Raw genomic sequence first — 21410 nt, 5'->3', positions numbered from 1 at the left:
AAATAGAAAAAAAAGATAAAGAACAAATAAAAGAAAGAAAAATTAAAGGTTAGCACATCCGCGTTGGTTGGCCAGGTGGTTCAACACTTACACCAGCTTACCTTTGATGAGGGAGGTTGCTGGTTCAATTCTAAACGTGCTTTTTTGCATTTTAAATCACAGAAAAAAATGTTACATGGGCCGGCGCAAGTGCCCGTTTTAAAAAACACTAGTAACCGCCGGTGCATGCGCAGGCGCGCACGCACATGAGCACACAAAAAATCCACATGCACAACACACAAGGAAATATATATATGACCCGCTCTGGCAAGTGCAGTATTCACTGAGCGGTAAAAATAGGTACCTGACGGATAGCAAAACCAAAAAAAAACTAAAAAGAACGCGTACCATACTAATCAGATATGTGACACGGCGCTCTTGTGCAGCGGTAGGAACTAGGGCTTGAGAGGAGGGCGTGACTGCGAGGAGACTTGCAGTTGCCATGTCGTTCTGACCGTACAAATGAGACTATAGCCTATAATTCGTCTTATTTTTCAGGTAACTTCGGTGTGAACACTTAAGCTTTTGGGTATTCAGGTCTAAACCCTCAAGCTTTGGGTGTTGCTTGCTTCTATGTTTAGGAATTCTGAGACCTTTACAGCTCCTTTGATTTATAGAGAAAAACGAAGGAATAGAAAGAAAAATTAGATTGCTATGACCTGCTCACTTGAATCATATAGAATTGGAACAAATAGGAACTAACACAAGTGGGTGTTCGATGACAGCATAGAAAAATCGTAGGACTCTTTCAAAGGGACCTCATGGAAAATTTCCTATGAAATACACTAGGGAAAGTTCTAAATTAGAATAATTCATAAGAGCTGGATTCCTGCAAATCATACACCTACCACAAGGAAAAATCCATAAGATCACAATCCCACAAAAATTCTATGGAAATCCAATGAATCAAAGCAACCCTTGTTAATTATGATTCATACACTTGAAATTGAATTATCCAGGGGATCAAGAAGCCACAGATTGCGACTTACTATGTTGCTGGCTCAAATTTAAAATTATGAATGAACCCTCCACGACAAATGCTATGGACATTGAGGTCAAGATTATGGTTCCATTTTCTTTTGTTTTGGTTGGGGTGCATCTGATCCAAGCAATAGTGCAACGCTTGACCGACGCATGAGAACCGTCCATATAGAGAGCTACATAGACAAATTCTTCCCCACAAAAGATTAACTTAATATCTCATGGATCCGTAGATCCACGTATCAGATATTAAACTGATAAGAACAGATACTACACTTGATCTTAGCCAAGAGGCCGAGAAAGGTATGGTTTGGACGGTGACCCTGCGTCTGATTATATTGCTTTACGAACCGCCTCTGCTCAGTTGCAAAGGCGATGTGGGATTACTCAAAAAAAGTCGAAGATGCGTATTCCGGCAAGAAAAACAAAAGGCCTTGCGTGCCGCTCGTCCAACCAGCGACGCGAGCCGAGCAGGTGAACCTGTCTGTCCCGTCTGGGTCGGGAGCCCAAGGAGGACGTGATGGCCCACGTGACCCATGGCCCAAATTCTCCACAGAGCAGACATGACCTTAATTAGAGTTGCTAAAAAAAGGTGACCTTAATGAGAGTATAAGATTGCCGATCTGTTTCTCCTTTTACACTCATGAGCTTTATTTGTGCTAAAAACTAAGTAGCTTTATTCTTCTCTAGGTAGTCATAAAAACAGAGTGAAAACGGACGGAAGTGGGTGCCACCACATTTGTTTTCATATTTTTTTGCGGAAGCGGAAACGAATACAGAAACCCTGAAAACAAATACATAAATGAATACTACCGGAAATGAAAACGAAGCGAATGCGGCACATCCACATAGGCGAAAGTGGAGTGTTCCTTGGAATTAGCGACCCCTGAACCAAAGACAAAAAACAAGAAACCAACAAAGTTGTTCAATTTAAAAGGTGACTACTAAATATTATGATATATCATGGCTATATAATAGGATATGTTAGCGACGGAGGTGTGCTTGCTTAGGGATTCGGCTCGCGTGTTGCCATGCTGATGTAGTAGTAGTACCATAGAAATTGGGCTATCTGGGTCATTCTACTTATCGTGTGTATGGCCTAATTGTGTGTTTGTTGGGCTGCAAAATAATCGTGTGCTCATGTTCAAAACAGAAAGTTTCATGTTAACATAAACAAAAATTTTTGTTTCCGCGCCTGTTGCATCGGAAAACATGGTTCCGTTTTCATTTCCATTTTCGCATAAAAAAAATTCCGTTTCCATTTTTGTTTTGCGAATGTTCATTTCCACTTCCATTTTTCATCTCTGTTTCCGTTTTTCTGCCGGAAAAGCAGAAAGTTTTCACTCCATTTTCATCCTTATCTGTAGGTATAGACTAAAAGCGTTAAAAAAATGTAGACTCAAAAAATTCTTCCCATGCTTCCTTTCTTTCGTGTCGGATCGCCTTGCCGGCGTGTTCCTTCCTTTCGACGGCCGGGTCCGATCGGGACGGCACCCTGCCGTTCTCGTCGATGCCAGCCACCTCCGACCGGCTCTCGCCGGCCGACGAAACCGCATCCTGGGCGGACGTCTCGGCCCCGCCATGCCCTACCAGCCCCCCACCGCCATGGTCCGTCCTCTTCGACGCGACACGAGATCGTAGTCTGCCAGGGCGTCATGTGGGACTCGGAGATCAGCTCTGCCGGGGGCAAGCTCCATTGCGCCGCGTGCCGGCTCGCCACATGCCGTACGCTCTCGCCAGAGTACTCTCCTTGGCCGCGTCTACATATACAGATATACTTCGATGAATGAGCTTTTCGTCAATTGCAAACTATGTGCAGTTCAGTACTCAATAGTGAACACTCTGTATTATTAATTGGTTCAGAAAAGTAGGTTTCGGAAAAATAGTGAACACTGTATTGTAAGAGCCATGCTAATTCAAGTCAAAGGTGTGTCGACGAGTATTTATTTTTAGCTTGTATAGGATGGAAGTATCTCCAAGGTAAATTTCATAGTTGATGTTCCTCTCATACATATATACCGAGATCTGGATCCATCTCCTTTGTCAATGACTCCCATTATGTCTAGGCAAGTAGTTATTAGTAAAATCATGGCGCGTGTATGTTTGTTACTCTTTCCACTTTCAGTTGTTATGCATCTACGCTAGATTTAGAGGACACCCTTTTTAAATTAAATTTTGTGGAAGCTTCTATGTTCAATAGAGTCCTTGCAACGTATGTCATTATGGGTACAAACTTATTTTCTTCTCTGAAACTCTAATATATGCATCTTTTGGGGGCTTAGAACACTAGAGAGAGTTAATGGATTCCAATTCAGTGACAGCACATATGAATTAAATAAGAAGCTATGGGATGGTTTCACAGAAAGATTATCCAAGGTGGGTATTTCCATTTGTATGCGGAACAGTGTCGCTCCAGCAAGGTTCTGTTTCACGTAATCTTCAGAATATTATAAATCACACATCAGTTCTTGAGCAATGTTTTACTTGTTGAACTCTAGCAGCGTTTTTTTCTTGATACATAGACCAAACCGGTTTTTAATCTACTGTCCATAATAGAATGTATCATTTTTCCTCATTCTGAACTTCTGTAGAGGGTGGCCAAAAATCCAACCATTTGGATGGTCGGGGCTCACCAAAATCCAGCCCATATGTGAGGAAGATATGTGATTTTCCAGATTATCCTCCATGTTACCTTCAACACGTGGTCTCAACACAAAAACTCCACCTGACGATGCACCCTTCCCTTTTCCTGCCGGACCACCCCCTTCTCGCTCAATTTTCCGCTATAGAGGGACATTTCTTGCTGGTGCCCTCTCCTTTAATACCGGATGACGCCCACCTCACCTTCGCCATGGCGTCCTTTCTCCTTCACACCGTACTACCCCATGGAATGTCCAGGCAGAGTCCCCTGCCAATCGTCCCTGATCCCCTCCCCCCTGTCCGTGCTATCTGCCACCGCCATCAGGGGGAACGAGGTGTGTAACGCCTGTGACGCCCAAGAAGACAGACCTGATGTCCCCTGAGACATTGCCACGTTGTAACATATAGCTGAATGTCGTGCATTACCATGAAACAAAAAAATGATGCCGGTTGTTCAACATGCAACTGGTACGCCATCGTGTCCGTTATTAACTCTTGAAGCAACCACCAATGCATTTACCCCTCTGTCCTAACCAAAAAGTTGTACGAATTGAAGAAGAAAATATGTAAACCACTCGCTCATGCAATTTGTTGCGAAGTCATCTCTAATAAAATGCAGTTTTCCACATTTTCTATGGTACCATCCTCCTTACTCTTATCACAAAAAATCTACTAACTCGTGTTCTAAGTGAGCCAGTAATCGACAGTGCATGGTAGGCCGGAAACAAGGGACAGGGGCAACAACCGCCTTCCTATCTTAGTTCTCCTACCTCCTAGTTATATATTGGACCCACCATTCATCCCGGGCTCTACCACGATGGCGCCACGCTCATGCATTGCCATGGAAAAGGAAAGCTATGAATAGATATATTCATCCAAAGCATGAAAAATGTCAGAGTTTCTCTCCTCTTCCCTCCCTCGGGCGCACATGCCTAGTTCATGGTCCAAATTAATGCATTCGTTGGAGAAGAGGAAAAAAGATTCCCCTCAATTTCTATGTCCTATACCTAAAACTGCTTTTAGGTCACCAAACTTACCAATTATATGCTCCAATAAACCACATGAAAGAGAGGGCCTATCAAGTTGGAACCTTGAGTTTCCCTTCAACAAAGGTTGGAGCCGCGGGCTAAATATGAGAACCTAAAGAGATAACATTCAAAATGTTCCAAGGTACCAGGGAAACCATCTAAAACCTAATAAACAAAAATCTAGCTAAAATATAGATATTTGATTAGTATTGCATGGATACAACAATCAAGAAAATATATTCAACAAAGATAAAATTTAAAGCCCATGCCTAATTAACTAATCAGGTTTCATGAGGCACACATGATGACTTAAACTAAAAAGAAAGAGGTAAAAACATAAAATAAAATAAAGGAAAAAGGACAGAAAACCAGAGAAAAAGCAACGGAGAAAGAATAAGGAAATCCGGTTCAGGAAGGTTCTAGAAGCTTCTCAAAATCGATGGAGAAAAACCCAAAATGGGCCGGCCTACACTGAAGACGAGGCACGCGGGGTTGGTGTTTTGATCGCTATTCCCCGGCCTATGCGGGGATAGCATCCGCCCACACACCCACCCCGCTTAGTGAGCCCAGAATATTTGCTGAAAACAAAATTAAAAGTGAGCCCAATAGGGCCACGGCCCTCAACGTCGCCGCGTCAGGGACCCACGTGTCGACGCCTTAGGCTTCTCTCCCTCCTGCATAAACGCATTGCCGCCTCAACCCGGCAATCCGACCCATGGGCACCCGACCCGAATGGGTAACCCGATTGGTCATGGGTGGGTATGGGCATGAGGTCCTGCCCGTGGGTCACTCGGTGGGTCGCCCGATTAGCTGACATGTGGGCCCTTTATATTTTTAAAAATAGTAGTAGCCTCCCGCAGTCCAGCTTTGCCTGCCAGCCCACCGTCCCCGGCCCAGTCCAGTAAGTCAGCACATTAGGTTTTACGAGCAGAGAAGCCATGTCTCAAAAAAAAAAAAAACGAGCAGAGAAGCCAACCGAACCTAGCCGCCGCACTCTCCCATCCTCAAGCCGCCGCCGCCCACTGTCCCACGCGGCCACGCCGCCGACTTAAACCCTTCCCCCCCCTTCTCGCGCCGCCACCGCTGCAAAACCCTAGCTCCGACGACCCGCCGCCGACGCGCAACGCCATGGCTCTGTCGCAGGGGCCCAAGAACAATTACCGCTGCGACCGCTCGCTGCAGCAGTTCTACACGGGCGGGCCTTTCGCCGTCGGGCGAGCCCCCCGCGGCCAAGGCGAAGGCGAGGAGGCGTTCCTCGCGTGTGCCTGCGGCAGCGAGCTGCGTGTGGTGTCCGCCACCGACGCCTCCGCCATAGGGGAGCCCATCGACGGCGACTCCGAGGCCGTCACGGGGATTGCGCTGTCCCCCGACTCCCGCCTGCTCTTTGCTGCTGGCCACAGCAAGCTTATTAGGGTCTGGGACCTCGCGTCTCGCACTTGCATCCGCAGCTGGAAGGCAGGTGCTTTTTCTAATCTTCGTCGTCTCTTCTGTGGTGCTTGCTTCCGCGTGCGTGCTGCCCCAATCTGAACTGAAATGTTGCATCCTAATCCTAATAATGCCTAGCTCCGAGGTCGTACAGCAAACCCGAGGTCGTAATAGTTTGTTCTAGAAAATTTACCTAGCTTGTGTTCTTGGAAGTATTGCAATAATGTTGCAAGCATAGGCCCTAGACTCTCAGGGAGCTTCATATCCTGATACCTGGCAGTCTATTAGTTGATGCTTTCCGTTGCAGTGTTATAAGGCATGCATATTTTTAAACATAGCTTTTGCTACATCTTTCATGAAGGGCTGTGCATCAATTCATCTTTAATAGTGGCGACAGCAGTGACAGAATGGAGGATTTACACATATAAATGTTAACATCTTCTGCAGCTATAAATTTTTCATTTGATCGTATTAGTACTGCCTTCTTTTTGTTCCTCAATATCTGAGGTATGCTCATTTGTTTTTTGTTATGACTTACAGGGACATGATGGTCCTGTTATGGCCATGTCATGCCATGCTTCTGGTGGGTTGCTTGCAACTGCCGGAGCAGACAAGAAGGTTTGCGTGTGGGATGTGGATGGTGGATTTTGCACACATTTCTTTAGAGGTCATACAGCTGTTGTCACGACCATAATGTTCCACAAAGATCCAAAGCGCCTTCTGGTGAGTATGATTTTGGAGATAAATTGCTTACATGTGAAAACATGATCAGTTGAAATCGAACTTTTTTCTTGTTGGTGCAAGTAACTCAGCATTAGCCCCACTGAGCTGTTGTTGGTTTTAGTGATATATGCCTTCTATTTCTCATTGTATTCGTGGTATTTATAGCCTCATTATTTTCTCGATGTCTAGTTATTTTCAGGAAGTGATGATGGCACAGTGCGCGTTTGGAACCTTGAAAGCAAAAAATGCATTGCAGTGCTTAACGCACATTTTTCAACAGTGACTTCGTTGGCATTATCAGAAGATGGGCTAACATTGCTCAGTGCAGGAAGGGATAAGGTATAGCGGGAGGATTGAAATCTGGCTTAAATTTCTCCTATGTTTATAAGTTGATTTTTCATATTTATATGTGTGCTAGTATATACTTTGATGATGCATGAGTTCCACTGGTTTGTCATTGCTAGACACTGGAAAAGCTGGGGTTTGAAATTGATTCATAAAATAGATGATCTTCATGGCCTCATGGGGGATGGGGCTAGTTACGATCATGCTTTTTATTTATCTAGACTAGATACTTTTGCATGGCTAGCATTCCGATATTCATCAGTATAAAAATTGTAAATTTGCAATGCATATTTCTGTCCTGAGCTACCAACATTTTGAGTGGATGAAACGTCTGTAGGTTGTGAATGTGTGGGATCTTCGGAAGTACGCCTCGAAGAAGACAATACCAGCATATGAAATGATAGAAGGTGTTTCCTTCATTGGACCAGGGAGCGGCATCTTGGCTTGTTTGGGTGTCGAAGCGGCAAAGTTGAAGGAAAAAACGGATGGTTATTTTCTTACGGTTGGTGAACGTGGAATCGTGCGCATATGGTGCTTGGAAAGGTACATTGGTCTTGCATATACAGTTCTTAAATACTAAATTCTTGTCCATCTAGAATGCATTTCTCAATTGCTTTTCTGGTCATTCCACAGCGCTGTCTGCGTGTTTGAGCAGCAGTCATCTGATGTAACCATCAACTCAGAAAACGAGGAATCTAGAAGGGGCTTTACAGCTACTAATATGTTGCCAGATGATCAAGGAATTCTATGTGTCACTGCTGATCAACAATTTTTGTTCTATTCTTGTACAAGAACTGATGAAGGGACTTTCCAGTTGAACCTATATAAACGTCTAATAGGTTATAATGATGAGATTCTTGATTTGAAGTTTGTTGGGGAAGAGGAACAATATCTTGCCGTAGCCACTAACTTGGAGCAGGTGCGTGAATAGTTTTATATTACGGTTCTTGTGGACTTTTTGTAACCAATTTCTCACATCATTTCCTGCATTTGCAGGTCCGTGTTTATGACGTTGCATCAATGTCATGTTCTTATGTGCTGGCGGGTCACACTGAAATTGTTGTTTGCCTTGATACTTGTGTGTCTGCTTCTGGGAAGACACTTGTTGTAACTGGGAGCAAAGATAATACTGTAAGTGTGATTTCCTGCCTAAAGATATTGCTGAATTAACATACATTTTTTGTGGGTTAACTATTATTACTCCTTTGTCATTCTTCCCATTTTGGATGTAACATTTGGTATCTCACAGGTAAGATTGTGGGATATGGAAAAGAGAAGCTGTATTGGTACTGGTAAAGGCCATCTAGGAGCTATTGGTTGTGTTGCTTTCTCAAAGAAGTCGAAGAACTTTTTTGTAAGTGGTAGCAGGTTAGTTTGAAAATCATAACTGTTCCATTTCAGAGCTGAGTGATATTCAATTCCTCAATGATCAATTGTGACTCTTCTAGACGTATAGTTATCAGTCAGTCTTGAGCGGGTGGGTGGGTTTTGCATGTCTATGGGCGGGTGGGTGTTCTAAGGAAATTGACTTTGCCTTTTTATATTGAGTTATTGTATGTAGCAGTGTAGGCATTGAACTGCCCAATTAGTCAACTAGCCATGGGAATATATGTAGGCAACTCGAGACTGTCTTGGTGATTCGTTCATCGGTACTAGAGAACCTCACTAGTTTTACTTGTGGATGCATACATGTCGAAGTGAACCAATGCTCAAGTCCAAATTCTGGAATGAGTGGAACTATTCAACACTTTCAGTCTTTCTTCACCGCAGTTTCTTATAAGAATGATAGTTTCCTTGTCCATTTCCCTCTATCCGTTTGCTAATGTTCTTCTAAAATAAGTCTTGCCTTATCATTAGTGACCGAACCATCAAGGTTTGGACCTGGGATGATACACTCATTGATGCTGGCGGTGAAGTTCCTCTCAAAGCAAAGGCTGGTGTAGCTGCACATGATAAAGATATTAATTCTCTGTCTGTCTCACCTAATGACGGCCTTGTTTGCAGTGGTTCGGAGGTGAGACTGAGTATATGCTACTTATCTTGAAGGCTCTTTTGACTTGCCTCATTGAACTGTCAGATCTCATTACCATGATTCTGTAGGACCGAACTGCAAGCATATGGAAACTCCCTAACCTAGTGTCCTCTGTTGTCCTTAAAGGGCATAAAAGGGGCATTTGGTCAGTTGAGTTTTCCCCTGTTGAACAATGTGTCATAACATCATCTGGTGACAAAACTGTCAAAATATGGCATGTTGCTGATGGCTCATGCCTGAAGACATTTGAGGGTCATACGTCAAGTGTTTTAAGAGCTTCATTCCTTTCACGTGGAACTCAGTTTGTTTCTTGTGGTAATAAGAAATAAACACGTATTGTTATTATTTTTAGGGTGTTGGGTGGTGGCACTGACTCCCTTGTTGTGATGTCCTTACTTTAGGAAGCGATGGTCTAGTGAAGCTATGGACGATAAAAACGAATGAATGCATTGCTACGTATGACAAGCACGATGGGAAGGTATGCTATCTAGCTCTGCTCTATTTATCATCTGTAATCTGAGCTCAGTAGATCATCCACATTTTATGATATTGCAATCTTTATGGGGCATTGGCAGCTAAAACACTATGTTGACCTGCTGTTAGCAGTTTGTAAGAGAGTTTAGTAATGAACCTGACTTGTGTTCAGTCAAACAAAAACTGCCGGTGTTCCGTTTCATTAGAGAGATAGTGTGCAGTTTCGCTGTGCGATTCATCAGCCTCGTCATTTGCTATCATTTTTTTTGTTAATTTACGACTTACTTAGCTTTACTAAGAAGTTCATCTTTTGACAAAATGTATGATTTTATGAAAACTTTCTAATATCCACCTTACTATCTAACATAAACTTTGGAAAGTTAGTTCATTAGTAAATTCCGAATACTATTTTTAGGCAATACATGTATTTTTCGCTTGCTGAATGCTTAGTAAGGATTCCCCAGCTGACTGTCAGTTATTCAACAGGTTTGGGCACTGGCTGTTGGCAAGAAAACTGAAATGCTTGCTACTGGCGGAACTGATTCTGATCTTAACCTTTGGCACGATTGCACGATGGAAGATAAGCAGGAGGATTTCCTTAAGAAGGCAAGTGCAATATTCTACTATACTTTCAGGATAAAAAAGCTTGGCATGCGAGATGCTTGTCTTTGTATAATTTCTTTGGCAAACAACACCGAATACATCTTTTTTCCAGAATATAACAACACTGGAAACATGATCGTTGGTTCTTATAAATGGATGTAACCTCGAATCCATTAAACAATTGCAGTCAGTGGTCTGGTAATTGGATCCTGGCTTCTGTCATTTTGTTTTATGTATTTACCATACTCTCGAGTCTTGATGGATGCCATTTTTCGTACATGTTTCCTTGTGTGAGTGCCTATGGCTCCTTGGATCTATGTACAGTGCTTATCTGCATTCACCATTGTTGCAGGAGGAGGAAGTTTTAAGAGGCCAGGAATTGGAAAATGCAGTGTCAGATTCTGACTATACAAGAGCAATTCAACTCGCATTTGAGCTTAGAAGACCACGCAGGCTTCTTGAGTTATTCTCACAGCTTTGCAGGTACTCGTCTTTGAAGGTGGTCAGGTCACTTTGCTTTTTCTTGTATAAATTTGATTGATATATTATTGGCTGTGCAGGAAAGCTGATCCAGAGGACCCTATAGAAAAAGCCCTTGTTGGTCTCCCAAAGGAAGGGCTTCGCGTGCTTCTTGAGTATATACGTGAATGGAACACAAAGCCCAAGTTTTGTCATGTTGCACAGTTTGTACTTTTTCAGGTGTTGAGGAGCTTGCCTCCCACTGATATCCTGGAGGTAATTACTTTTTCGCTTTCTGAAGAGTTGTATTGATGATAATCTATCTATGACAAACTGTTAGACTTTTCCTGAGATGTTTCATTGGTTTGTGCAGACAAAAGGCATCAGTGAGCTCCTCGAGGGCCTCATTCCATATTCGCAAAGGCACTTCAGCAGAGTCGATAGACTAGTGCGCAGCACATTTTTATTGGACTACACCTTGACCCGAATGTCTGTCGTAGACCCAGACGTAGATGCGGGCGCAACCAAAGATGTTACAAACGACTCGTCAATGAACAATGCTGAGATCGCGCCTGCAGAGCCTGCGCAGGAGACCCCGGAGAAGCCGGGCAGGAAGAGAAAATCCAGCAAAACAACCCAATCAAGCAAGAAAAGTAGTAAGAAGGTGAAGGCTTCTTATTCGAGCGCTGCTGTTTCTGTTGAGGCGTAAACAGTTAACACTGACCGGTTCTCTCTTTGCACCACCAATTTTGTAGCTTCATGACAAACACTGTACATAATGTATTCTTTGCCGAGTCGAAAAGACATGCTCGCTTGAGGCGTGTAGGAGTAATCCGTTAAAAATTTCCGATGGAATTCATAGCTAAGCTTTTGTTTCAGAAATCGCCGCGGGCCATCTTATCCGCTGGGTTGGTTTGCCGCCTTGGTTGTCTTCCACGGAGGCAGTGCGCCCAGCCACAAAGTTGCTTGCTCCACTTGCAATTTTTGGATCTGCGATCTGGACGCCGTTATACATGCTTCATAATTCCCGTCCTAGTCATCTTGAAGTTCTTTTTGTGGCTGAGTGGGAAGTGAGGTGGAACAATTGTGTCTTGCAAGTTCTGATATAAAATTCCATAGCAGTTGTATAACGTAAGCCTTTGGGGGGAAAAGCATCTTATGTTTAGAGCATCTCCAACAGAGGCGCGGTGCGCTAATTGTGTCGCTGCTACTATCCAGACTGCACAACTACTCCACCATTAGGACAACTAATCAGATCAAATGGAAGCAGGGTAGTGAGATCCGTGTCTGGCCTTAATTTTGCGTCAAAATCTTCCCCCTGATCTTAACACAGCTTGACTGAACCTCCAACAGCAGGGGCTTTCAACACAAATTTGAATTGAATTGAGATCAAGATTATACTCAATTTATTTTTGTTTTGGTAGGGGCGCGCCTGTTCCAAGCAGAAGTGCAACACTTGGACGACGCACGAGACCCGTCCATGCAGCGAGCTACATAGACGGTTTCTCCCCCACAAAATAAATAAATTAATATCTCATGGATCCGTAGATACACGTATCAGATATTAAACTGATAAGAACAGATACTACACTTGATCTTAGCCAAGAGGCCGAGAAAGGTACGCCTTGAAGGATGACCGTGCGTGCCCTTTTGTTGGCCTGCGAACCGCCTATGAGCAGGTGCAAAAGCGATATGGGACTATTCCAACGAGCCAAAGCTACGTTTTTTCGTTTGAAAAACAAGAGGCCGAATCTTATGTTTGTTCGTCTGCGCTCGTCCAACCCCGCGATGCGGGCCTGCCAAGGTGAACCCGACCGCGCGACGGCGGGTCGAGAGCCCAGCCAGCAAGGACGTGGCGGGCCACGTGCTCCTTGGCCCAATTTGTCATCACACAGAGGTGGCCTTAATTATCGATTTGTTTGTCGAGAAAATAAATTATCGATGTGTTTCTCCATTTGCACTCTCGAGCTTTCTTTCTTCTCGCGTAGACTGAAAAAAGCTCTTCAGATGCGTCCATCTTTTCGTATTTTAAGTTCGAGGTGGTCACGTACGCCTCATGGGCTGGTACCACCAGCAGCGACACGAATCGGTAGTGCACGCACTTTGCTTAGTCCAAGACGGGATGGGAGATGATGGTCCACATACATGCGTGCTGGTAATATAAAAAAGAAAAACAGAAGGAAATCCAGTTGCCGCCGCGAGTCGACGCGGGGATGCCGACATGGGAGCGGGCCGAGGGCGCAGCATTGAGGAAAGGGAGGAGTATGATAAGCAGAAAATGGCGAGCCGAAGCAGTATTACAGCGCAAGTGCTAGTGGCGATGGATGAGGTTGGGTGCTCCATGCATCCATGGAGGCGCAAGTATTTCCATGCATGCGACTATTCGAGCGAGGTGGATTCCAACTAGGCGATCGATGACCCATAGTGCAGGTTTTCATTTTTAGCGAGATTTTGACTGAATTCCAGTAATCTATACCCTTATATATTGTGTGAATAATATTAAATGTTGGCCGTTCGATGAAGCCAATCCGACAGTACAGAGGTGGCATATTCGAGCACTACTGGTCACTGGGTATCATATTCACTCCAACGGATTATGCCAAAAAAAGACTCAAAACACTAACTCTTTTTCGTTGGTCTGGAAACTTCCATACTTTAACTATCCAAACTTTTTTCTTCTAAATAGCCAGTCCTTTTTTTTTACTTTATTACGATTTGCAATGAACAATATGCACATGCCTCACATCATAGACACATCTCATCTATTCTAGACTCTTCCATACTTATTTCCCCTAAAAAATATGCTCTGCCACAGGTTTGCAATACATCGACATGGGTACTGGTAGATATGCTCTGACACACAAATGCATGTGATTGGTTTTGGTGTGTCAGACACTAAGGTGGCGAACGTCCCCGTCTAGCGTCACCACAGTGCATCCTTGATTGAAACTTGGCGTAGGGTGAGGGCCTTAGCGGCCGCCCGGGGCTCCTGCATTCTCTGCTTCTTCAGACCGTATGCGTAGTCGTCATCGACCATTGCCTCTTTGAGGGAGGCGGAGAGATGGAGTGACGGGCGGCGTGGTGGTTGGTTGATGGCGGCGTGGGTGTCATCTGGCATGTGCAACCGTGTAGATAAATCTCATGTTGGTCCTTCTATAAATCCGGACAATCCGGGGGGCAACACGAAGACACCGCTCTCATAGAAAACGGACACGCCACGCACAGATTTTGACCAACACGAGGGGAGCTACTTCCCCCTTCAAAAATATTGTAAGTTGGACTTTTATAACTATCGAACATTCGGATTTTAGCAATAGGCAAGAACGATTCTTATTTCACTTTAATTATATACATGCATGCATTACAATGACTAATTTTTCTTTCACGTGCACTCCTCCCTCTAATTACATGCAAATATGCACTAAAGGACGAAAAGGTGATGTCATCCTAGATTTTTTTTTCAAACTTTAAAATGTTTTGTAGCTCAAATCGTTGCTCCGATTGAAAAACCGTCTTCACCAAAAAAAAAACGTCTCGACGAGATCTTCGAAACTAGATCCCATGTTGATATGTTCTGACGACTTTTTTTCAGACCAAAAGTTACCACATTTGGACTACGCAAGTTATCACTTCTGTCATACATAAGTTACCGTGTCATTTACACAAAAGTTTTTCGTGATATGTTTTCAACAAACTTTTATCTCAGGGTTAAAAGTGATTATGATGTTTGCAGTGAGTTATCGGCTTTGTTGTTTATATTACCATGTTGCACAAAAGTTATCGGGGTATATTTTTCGACAATTTTCATTCCTTCGGTCAAAAAATTACCATGATATTTCTATATGAGTTATCAGCTCTTATGTGCGTGTATTATCATGTTGTTTACACATGAGTTATGGAGGTATTTTTTAACAACATTTTTCCCCGGTATATTTCGACGACTTTTTTCGGACAAAAAGTTACCATGCTTATACTACGTAAATTATCATATCTGTGGTACATAAGTTATCAGCTTGTTTCCACAAAAACTACCGGGGCATAAAAATGATTTCTTTTACCTTCTCCCCACATGCATGCATACACCAGAGGACATAAAAAGCTAATGTCGTCCTACATTCTCCTATTTCGAAACTCAATTTTTTTACCCAAAAAACCGTTGGTCTGATCAAAAAGTCGTTTTAACATAAAAAATCTTACGCGACAGGAAATTCGAAAGTAGGTTCCATGTTGGTATATCCCCGATGAGTTATTTTGGTAAATAAGTTACCAGGCTTGGATTAAGTAATTTATCAGCTTTGTCGTGCATATATTACCATGTTATTTACACGTGAGCTGTCATGATGTTTTTTAACAACTTTTTTCCAGATCAAAAAGTTACCACGCCTTGGCTAAGTAAGTTATCGGCTCTGCTCTGCTTATATTATCATGCTAATACACATGAGTTATCGATGGTGCTTTTCAATAACTTTTTCCCGAGTCAAATAGTTACCACGTCCGGGCTAAATAAATGATCAGATCTGTTGTGCATATATTACCGTGCTAGCACACATGAGTCACGGGGTTTTTCTCAATAATTTTTTTCCACGAGTCAAAATAGTTACCACGTCTGGACTAAGTAAGTTATCAGCTCTGATGTGCGTACATTACCATGCTAATACACATGAGTTATCAACTCTATTTCAACAACACCCCGTCCCTCGTTCAAAGTTTATCACAATATTTGTATCTAAGTTATCAGTCTTGTTGTGCGTAAATTATCATCATATTTACAGAAAGAAGTTATGTAAGTCTAGGAGGCGAAACATTTATTTCTCTAAAAAATGATCATCTGTACAAAAAGGAGACAAGTACAAACACAACACATCGTTCCTTAAAAAACTTGGTCCAGATGGTTCTTCTCATTGTGGAAAGCATTGCTGTTTTCCCACGTTTGAATAAATAAATATCAGCTAACCTGTACCTAAAATGCAAAAGCCAGTCTTAGCGCAAGTGGTGGTGCACAGGTATCCCATGGAGCAGCGCGTGTGTTCGACTCCCTACAAGCGCACTTTTTTCTCTGCCATATCTTTTCACGCGCGGGAAGCAGAACTGGTGGTTGGGCCCGCGCCAGAAACGGATCGGGCGGCGAGCGAGGGAGAAATTATCGCGCGGGGAATCCGGATCGAACGGCAATCAGATCGTTCGGATCTATTCCCTACCTAACTCCGAACGTTCGGAATTTATAAATTCCGTTGTAAGTTTTAGATTTATCATAAGTTAAACTTCATTATGTTTGACTATGGAAACATTTACTAATATCCACAACTTCAAAAAATATATAGTATGAAAATATACTTTTATGATAAATCTAATGAAACTAATTTGATGTTGTGGATGTTTTTATGTTATTTATAGACTTGTCAAATCTACAGAATTTTGAGAAATCTACATAATATTTTGCTAGGATAAAATTAAAACTCTGAATATTTTGAACAAAGATGGTTGCGTGCTTGAGAAGGGAGTGTGGAGGAGAGGTTTCTAATCGGCACTAAACTCACCTTGAAGTTAATACTCATCCATCAAAAAAGGAAACTATAAAGATTTTATTATGTTTTGGTTGGGGTGTGCCTGTTCAAAACAACAGTGCAACGCTTGAACGACACATGAGGACCCATGCAGCAAGCTACATTTTATAGGTCCTCCCCCAAAAAATTAAATTAATTTATAGGGTGGATCCGAAGATCCACGTATCAGATATTAAATTGACAAGAACAGATACTACACTTGATCTTAGCCAAAAGGCCGGGAAAGGAATACCCTAAATCGGGCCCTTGGCTCCCTTTTTATTTCTTCCTGAACCGCCTTAGGTATCTGGGCACGCGATGTGGGATTAATTCCAGCGCCGAGTCAAATCCTATTTTCTGTTTCAGAATTCTGTATACAACAAGTCAGAGCTGCGTTTGTTTGCCCGCTCAACCAGCGCTGCCGGCCGGGGTAGGTTTTTCCTTCGATGATCAGCAAGGGCGTGACGGCCCACGTGCTCCATGGCCCAATAAGTCGCTAAGATGGTCTTAATTACAGTATCCAGTTTGTCTCAAAAAATAAATAAATTACAGTATCCAGTTACCCCTCAATTTTTTTTTACAGTATCCAGTTTCATTCTCCTTTTACGCTCTCGGGCTTGGAAGCGAGAGATTTCTTCTTCCCTAGTCTAGATTATAAAAATTCTTGACCATCCTAAAAAAATAGAAAATCTTCACATGTTTTCCTTTTTGGTACTCTATAGGTTGGAGGTGGTGGCGAACGCCTCATGGGCTGCTACGACTAGCGGTGGCACAAATGGGTCCGTAGTGCGCTTGCTTGCTTATATTATTAATTCAAGGCAGGATTATGGAGATGATGCATGGCCCAGAAGCATATATAGAATCATAGACGAAGCCCGTTGAGAGAAAAGAGAAAAGAGAAGCTTTTTTCCGTTCTCTGTAAAACTGAGATTCGGTTGAACCTGAGCCAAGATCTGCGTGCGTTGCAGTTCCACCTGCCAACCAAAGGCTGCTGCTCTTGGTAAACAAGTAGCAAGCCTCATTCCTGCCGCACATGGAACGGAGTAAATGCGCGCAATCCATACACGAAGGAGGAGACCACACGATGACACGAAGGAGACTGCACACAAGCGCTACTGCGCTCGCTAGATCCTCGCACAAAACCTGAAAAAAAAACAAGTGGCAGCAGCAGCAAATAGTTCTCCAGATATATATGCCCAGTCAAAGACGCATGCATGCTGGGAACAAAGAAAACTGGAGCATGCAGATCCAACTAGCGCGCGTCGACGGGATGCATGCATGCCGACATGGGAAAGGGGCGAGGGTACTGCTAGCATTGAGGAAAGGGAGTATGATAAGCAGAAAATGGCGAGCTGGAGCTGCAGTACTACAGAACTACAGAAGTGCTACCGTTGAGGGCAGTCCGCCGTTGATGGGGTTGGGAGTTCCATGCAAGCAGGCATGGTGGCGCAAGTACCGGCGGCAAGGCTGCGACTATGCGAGCTGGATTCCCTCCAACTGGTACCGGGCGATCGATGATCTAGAGAGGACGGAGGCACGCACACGCAGTCAGCTATCGCAGCCTGGGATTGCGACCGGGCGAGCAGTCAGCTATCGCAGCCTCGCGCGCAGGACACGTCCGCCGTTGCGTGCATGCATGCAGATGCAGCACGTTCCTTCTTTCTTTCTGCAACGGTCTGAACTGAACTCCGCTGGCTCAACGGAGGGCGATCAGATCATCAGTTCTTCCTCCTCCGACGACGAAACTGCAAAATGTGCGTCCGTGTACGAGGAATCTTACAGCGACGCTGTACATGCACCCGGGCGGCCGGAGATGCTATGTGTTCTTAACGCCACACGGCCTGGACCAGTGCCAACACCACTAAACCAGCAACGTTAACCTCTACCAAAAAGACTATGATGGTAGTGCTAGGTCTGTTTTTCGACGATATACATCTCCCTCCGGTTACCACCTTGTCAGGTTATTATTAGCAAGGAAAATAACATTATTAATCTCTTCGTCTATTTTCCTTGTCGACGAACGACTATCTGAGCCCGGCTGGGAACACACGAATCCTGCTGCACCGTAACCACAGTGGAAGCAAGATTTAATCTATGTGAAAAAAATCCAGAGCCAACGAGAAGAATACAATACGCGCTCCGAGCCCTCCCGGCAACATCGTACAGTGCTCATTAGTATATCGCCGGCGCGGAGTCATCCCGAATATACTACTGCTCCGGCCTCCGGGGGTCGTTATAGGAAAGAAAAAAATAAAAGGCGATCCATCCGTCCAACCATGGCGACGACGATGATTGCGCCACCCGCGAGGAAGCTGGCAAAGCAAAGGGTAAAGAGCAGGATCTCCTCCGCTCCGCTCCAATGGAGATGTTGGGGCGAGCGGCAACACCACCAGCTCCCTCCATCCCTGAGTACGGGCCCGCACGCAGCCCCACCCATGGGCATTTGGCTCCTGATGAGCATGATCCTCCTCGACGCCGTGCTAGTCGGATAGTTCGAGGTTCCATCTTTCTGTCGCCTGTCGGGCCTACCGGCACCGCCGCATCAACATCAGCACCATCGTTTTCGCTCACAGCTGTGGCCTTTCCTCATTCTCTTTTCTTGCTTCAAGTGGGTAGAATTAGTGTGCGTTGCGTTCCCGTAAATAGATGTCCGTTTGGTACAGCTCCAATGGTCTTCTTTTAGTGGCATCAACCCACTCCCAGCGCATTTTGACAGAGGTGGTACTAGCATGCTTGACAGGGAGTGTGGAGGAGAGGCTTCTCGTCCGCATAGAGTTATGCTCCGTACTATGCAAATGAGAATATACTAACACATATGCCCGTGCGTTGCAACGGAAGAGATATTATTTTACGAGAAGCATCTGGAGAGATAATTGTTGTGTCCATCAAAACGGTCTCCGCAGCGGTGGGGCGACAGAGCGAGGAGCTGAGGTGTTCTCGTGGATCATGTTTGGCCCGCAAGATCCTGATAGTTGTGGGGTTGGTCGGAGTGTTGGCGACCACCGAACTCGTGCCTTTTTTTCCTCCGGGTCCGCCTCCGTGTCTAGGTAGTGGTTGCCTCCTTATTTTGTGGCTGCACGGCGACCTTCGAGGCATAGTTGCTTCGACCACTCCCTCCTATGTTGATGTAACCGGATGTATTACTAATTGTAGTGATTCCCGTTTCACTGGCATAACCGGCGCATAACCACGTAGTCCCTGCTTTACCAGGGTTTATTCTCTTCAAATTTTCTAGCGCTCACTTGCCCACATTTTTTTAATTAGAGCAAAACCAGTATATCCTCTTTTATTGGCATGTGCCCACAATTTCTTTTAATTATAGCCAACCAACATATTCTCTTTTATCGTCAAATAGCGTGTGGGATGCACAAGGGCCAGGCCACTGGTAGGCACCAAAACGACATGTGTTTGTAAGGCGGGAATTAAAATCCAAAACAACCGTTGAGTTAAAGGAACAAACTCACGACCTCAAAAACTCAACCACATGCTGCTAGGCATTCGAACAAACAACTCTTGCTAAAATATGGCCAGCGCGAATGTTTAAGAACATACTGTAGCGTAACATTCGAAACATTTTTTGATTTTTCTGATCTTTTTTGAACTTTTCAAAAATAAAGTAACAATTATGAAATTCTGAATATTCTTCGAAACGTGAACAAATTTTGCAATCCCAATTTTTTATCTACAGAATGCCAACATTTTTTTGAAAATTTCGTTAACTTTTGGAAAAAGACCAACAAAACTTGAAACGGATTTTTTGAAATTCACAAACGTTTTTTGAAAACACGAACCTTTTATAAGAAAACGAACCTTTTTTGAATATGTGAACAAATTTTGAAATGGAAACATGTTTCGAACATTGAAAACATTTTCAAAAACATATTCTTTAAACACAAACATTACTTTGAATTCATTTTAATAAACATGAATATTTTTTGAATTTGTATTATTTTCTAAAATGCAGTTTATTTTGAAAACCTCAAACATTTTTTTAAAAATGCAGACATTTTTTCTAGTTTTGAACAAATTTTGAAAGAGAATAAAAATTAAAAGTTTCAAATATTTTTCAAAATTGGAACAAATTCTGAAGATTTTATGAAAATTTAAACATAAACTGGAATAGTAATAAAATGAAAAGGTGAACTTATGGAAAAAGGGGAAAAGAATAATAAACATGAAGGAGAAAAAAGAAAAAGGAAAGAGCAAAGAAAAGGAGAAAGGAAAAGAAAAATAGAAACAGAACAGAGAAAAAAAATGAAAACAGGCACGCCCAATCTTTGGCGCCCTATGCGAAACATCGATTATTTGCCGCCTCGTGCAGTAAATAAGGTTTCCCAGTTGCATGGGCAGGAAACTAGAAAGATTTTATAATGTTTTGGTTTTGGTGTGTCTGTTCCAAACAATAGTGCAACGCTTGGACAACAAACGAGGACCCATGCAGCAAGCTACATTTTTTGGCCAAGAAATTAAATTAAACCCATGTATATCAGATACTAAACTTATAAAAACAGATACTACACTTGATCTTAGCCAAGATGCCAAGAAAAGTATACTCTAAAACATGCCCTTGGTTCCCTATTTATTTCTTGGTGAGCCGCCTCAAGTCCCTGGGCATGCGATGTGGGATTCATTCCACCGATGAGTCAAAGCCTATTATATTGTTGGCCCGCTCAACTAGCGCCGCGGGCCTAGGTAGGTTTTTTTTAGCTCAATGCGGGTTGGGTAGCCGAACCTGCGTGTGCGGGTCAGAAGGACGTGATGGCCCATATATGTCCTCCATGGCCTAATTTATGGTCGCCGGTAAGATGGTCTTAATCATATTATATCACTAGGTAAGTGCCCATGCGTTACATCGGGAAAATATTATGTATGCATGGGTGATATATTTAGGTCATGATATTAAGAATGATGTCAAAAAAAAAGGTCATGCTATGAAGAATATATTCAATCAAAAACTTCATTAGGCTTAACCCTCCTTTTGTTTAACATCACACATGAGCAATGCATGCATTTTCTTAAATTAAAAATTGAGGTGGGGCGAACTCGAGCAAATAATGATGCAAAATTCAAAGTAGTACATAATTCTATAGTCTATACACACTAATAATTTATATGATA

The 21410-nt window shown here is 43.2% G+C and overlaps 1 protein-coding gene, 3 non-coding genes and 1 pseudogene across 4 annotated transcripts; 1 reads left to right on the top strand and 4 right to left on the bottom strand.

The window, feature by feature from the left end:
- Positions 1–1127: 1127 nt before the first annotated feature.
- LOC120970035 (U2 spliceosomal RNA) lies at positions 1128–1327 on the bottom strand. Its single transcript, XR_005764806.1, has one exon. It is a non-coding gene; the product is annotated as a U2 spliceosomal RNA (small nuclear RNA).
- A 4306-nt stretch (positions 1328–5633) lies between these two features.
- On the top strand, positions 5634–11631 carry LOC109784324 (protein TORMOZ EMBRYO DEFECTIVE). Its single transcript, XM_020342920.4, has 14 exons — positions 5634–6143; positions 6654–6836; positions 7026–7175; positions 7519–7724; positions 7815–8100; positions 8178–8312; positions 8431–8549; positions 9039–9195; positions 9282–9528; positions 9615–9691; positions 10174–10293; positions 10643–10773; positions 10851–11025; positions 11123–11631. Exons 1-14 carry the CDS (start codon positions 5817–5819, stop codon positions 11456–11458), a joined length of 2649 nt encoding a protein of 882 aa, XP_020198509.1. The 5' UTR covers positions 5634–5816; the 3' UTR covers positions 11459–11631.
- Positions 11632–12170: 539 nt separating this feature from the next.
- LOC120970036 (U2 spliceosomal RNA) lies at positions 12171–12371 on the bottom strand. The gene has a single exon (XR_005764807.1). It is a non-coding gene; the product is annotated as a U2 spliceosomal RNA (small nuclear RNA).
- Positions 12372–16345: 3974 nt separating this feature from the next.
- LOC120970034 (U2 spliceosomal RNA) lies at positions 16346–16543 on the bottom strand. The gene has a single exon (XR_005764805.1). It is a non-coding gene; the product is annotated as a U2 spliceosomal RNA (small nuclear RNA).
- Positions 16544–20673: 4130 nt separating this feature from the next.
- Positions 20674–20843, bottom strand: LOC120970044 (U2 spliceosomal RNA; annotated as a pseudogene).
- Positions 20844–21410: the final 567 nt, after the last annotated feature.

The sequence above is a fragment of the Aegilops tauschii genome, chromosome 7 (assembly GCF_002575655.3).
Source record: "Aegilops tauschii subsp. strangulata cultivar AL8/78 chromosome 7, Aet v6.0, whole genome shotgun sequence".
Taxonomy (NCBI): domain Eukaryota; kingdom Viridiplantae; phylum Streptophyta; class Magnoliopsida; order Poales; family Poaceae; genus Aegilops; species Aegilops tauschii.
The sequence above is the reverse complement of the archived record's forward strand: the minus strand, read 5'-3'. Positions and strand labels throughout refer to the sequence as shown.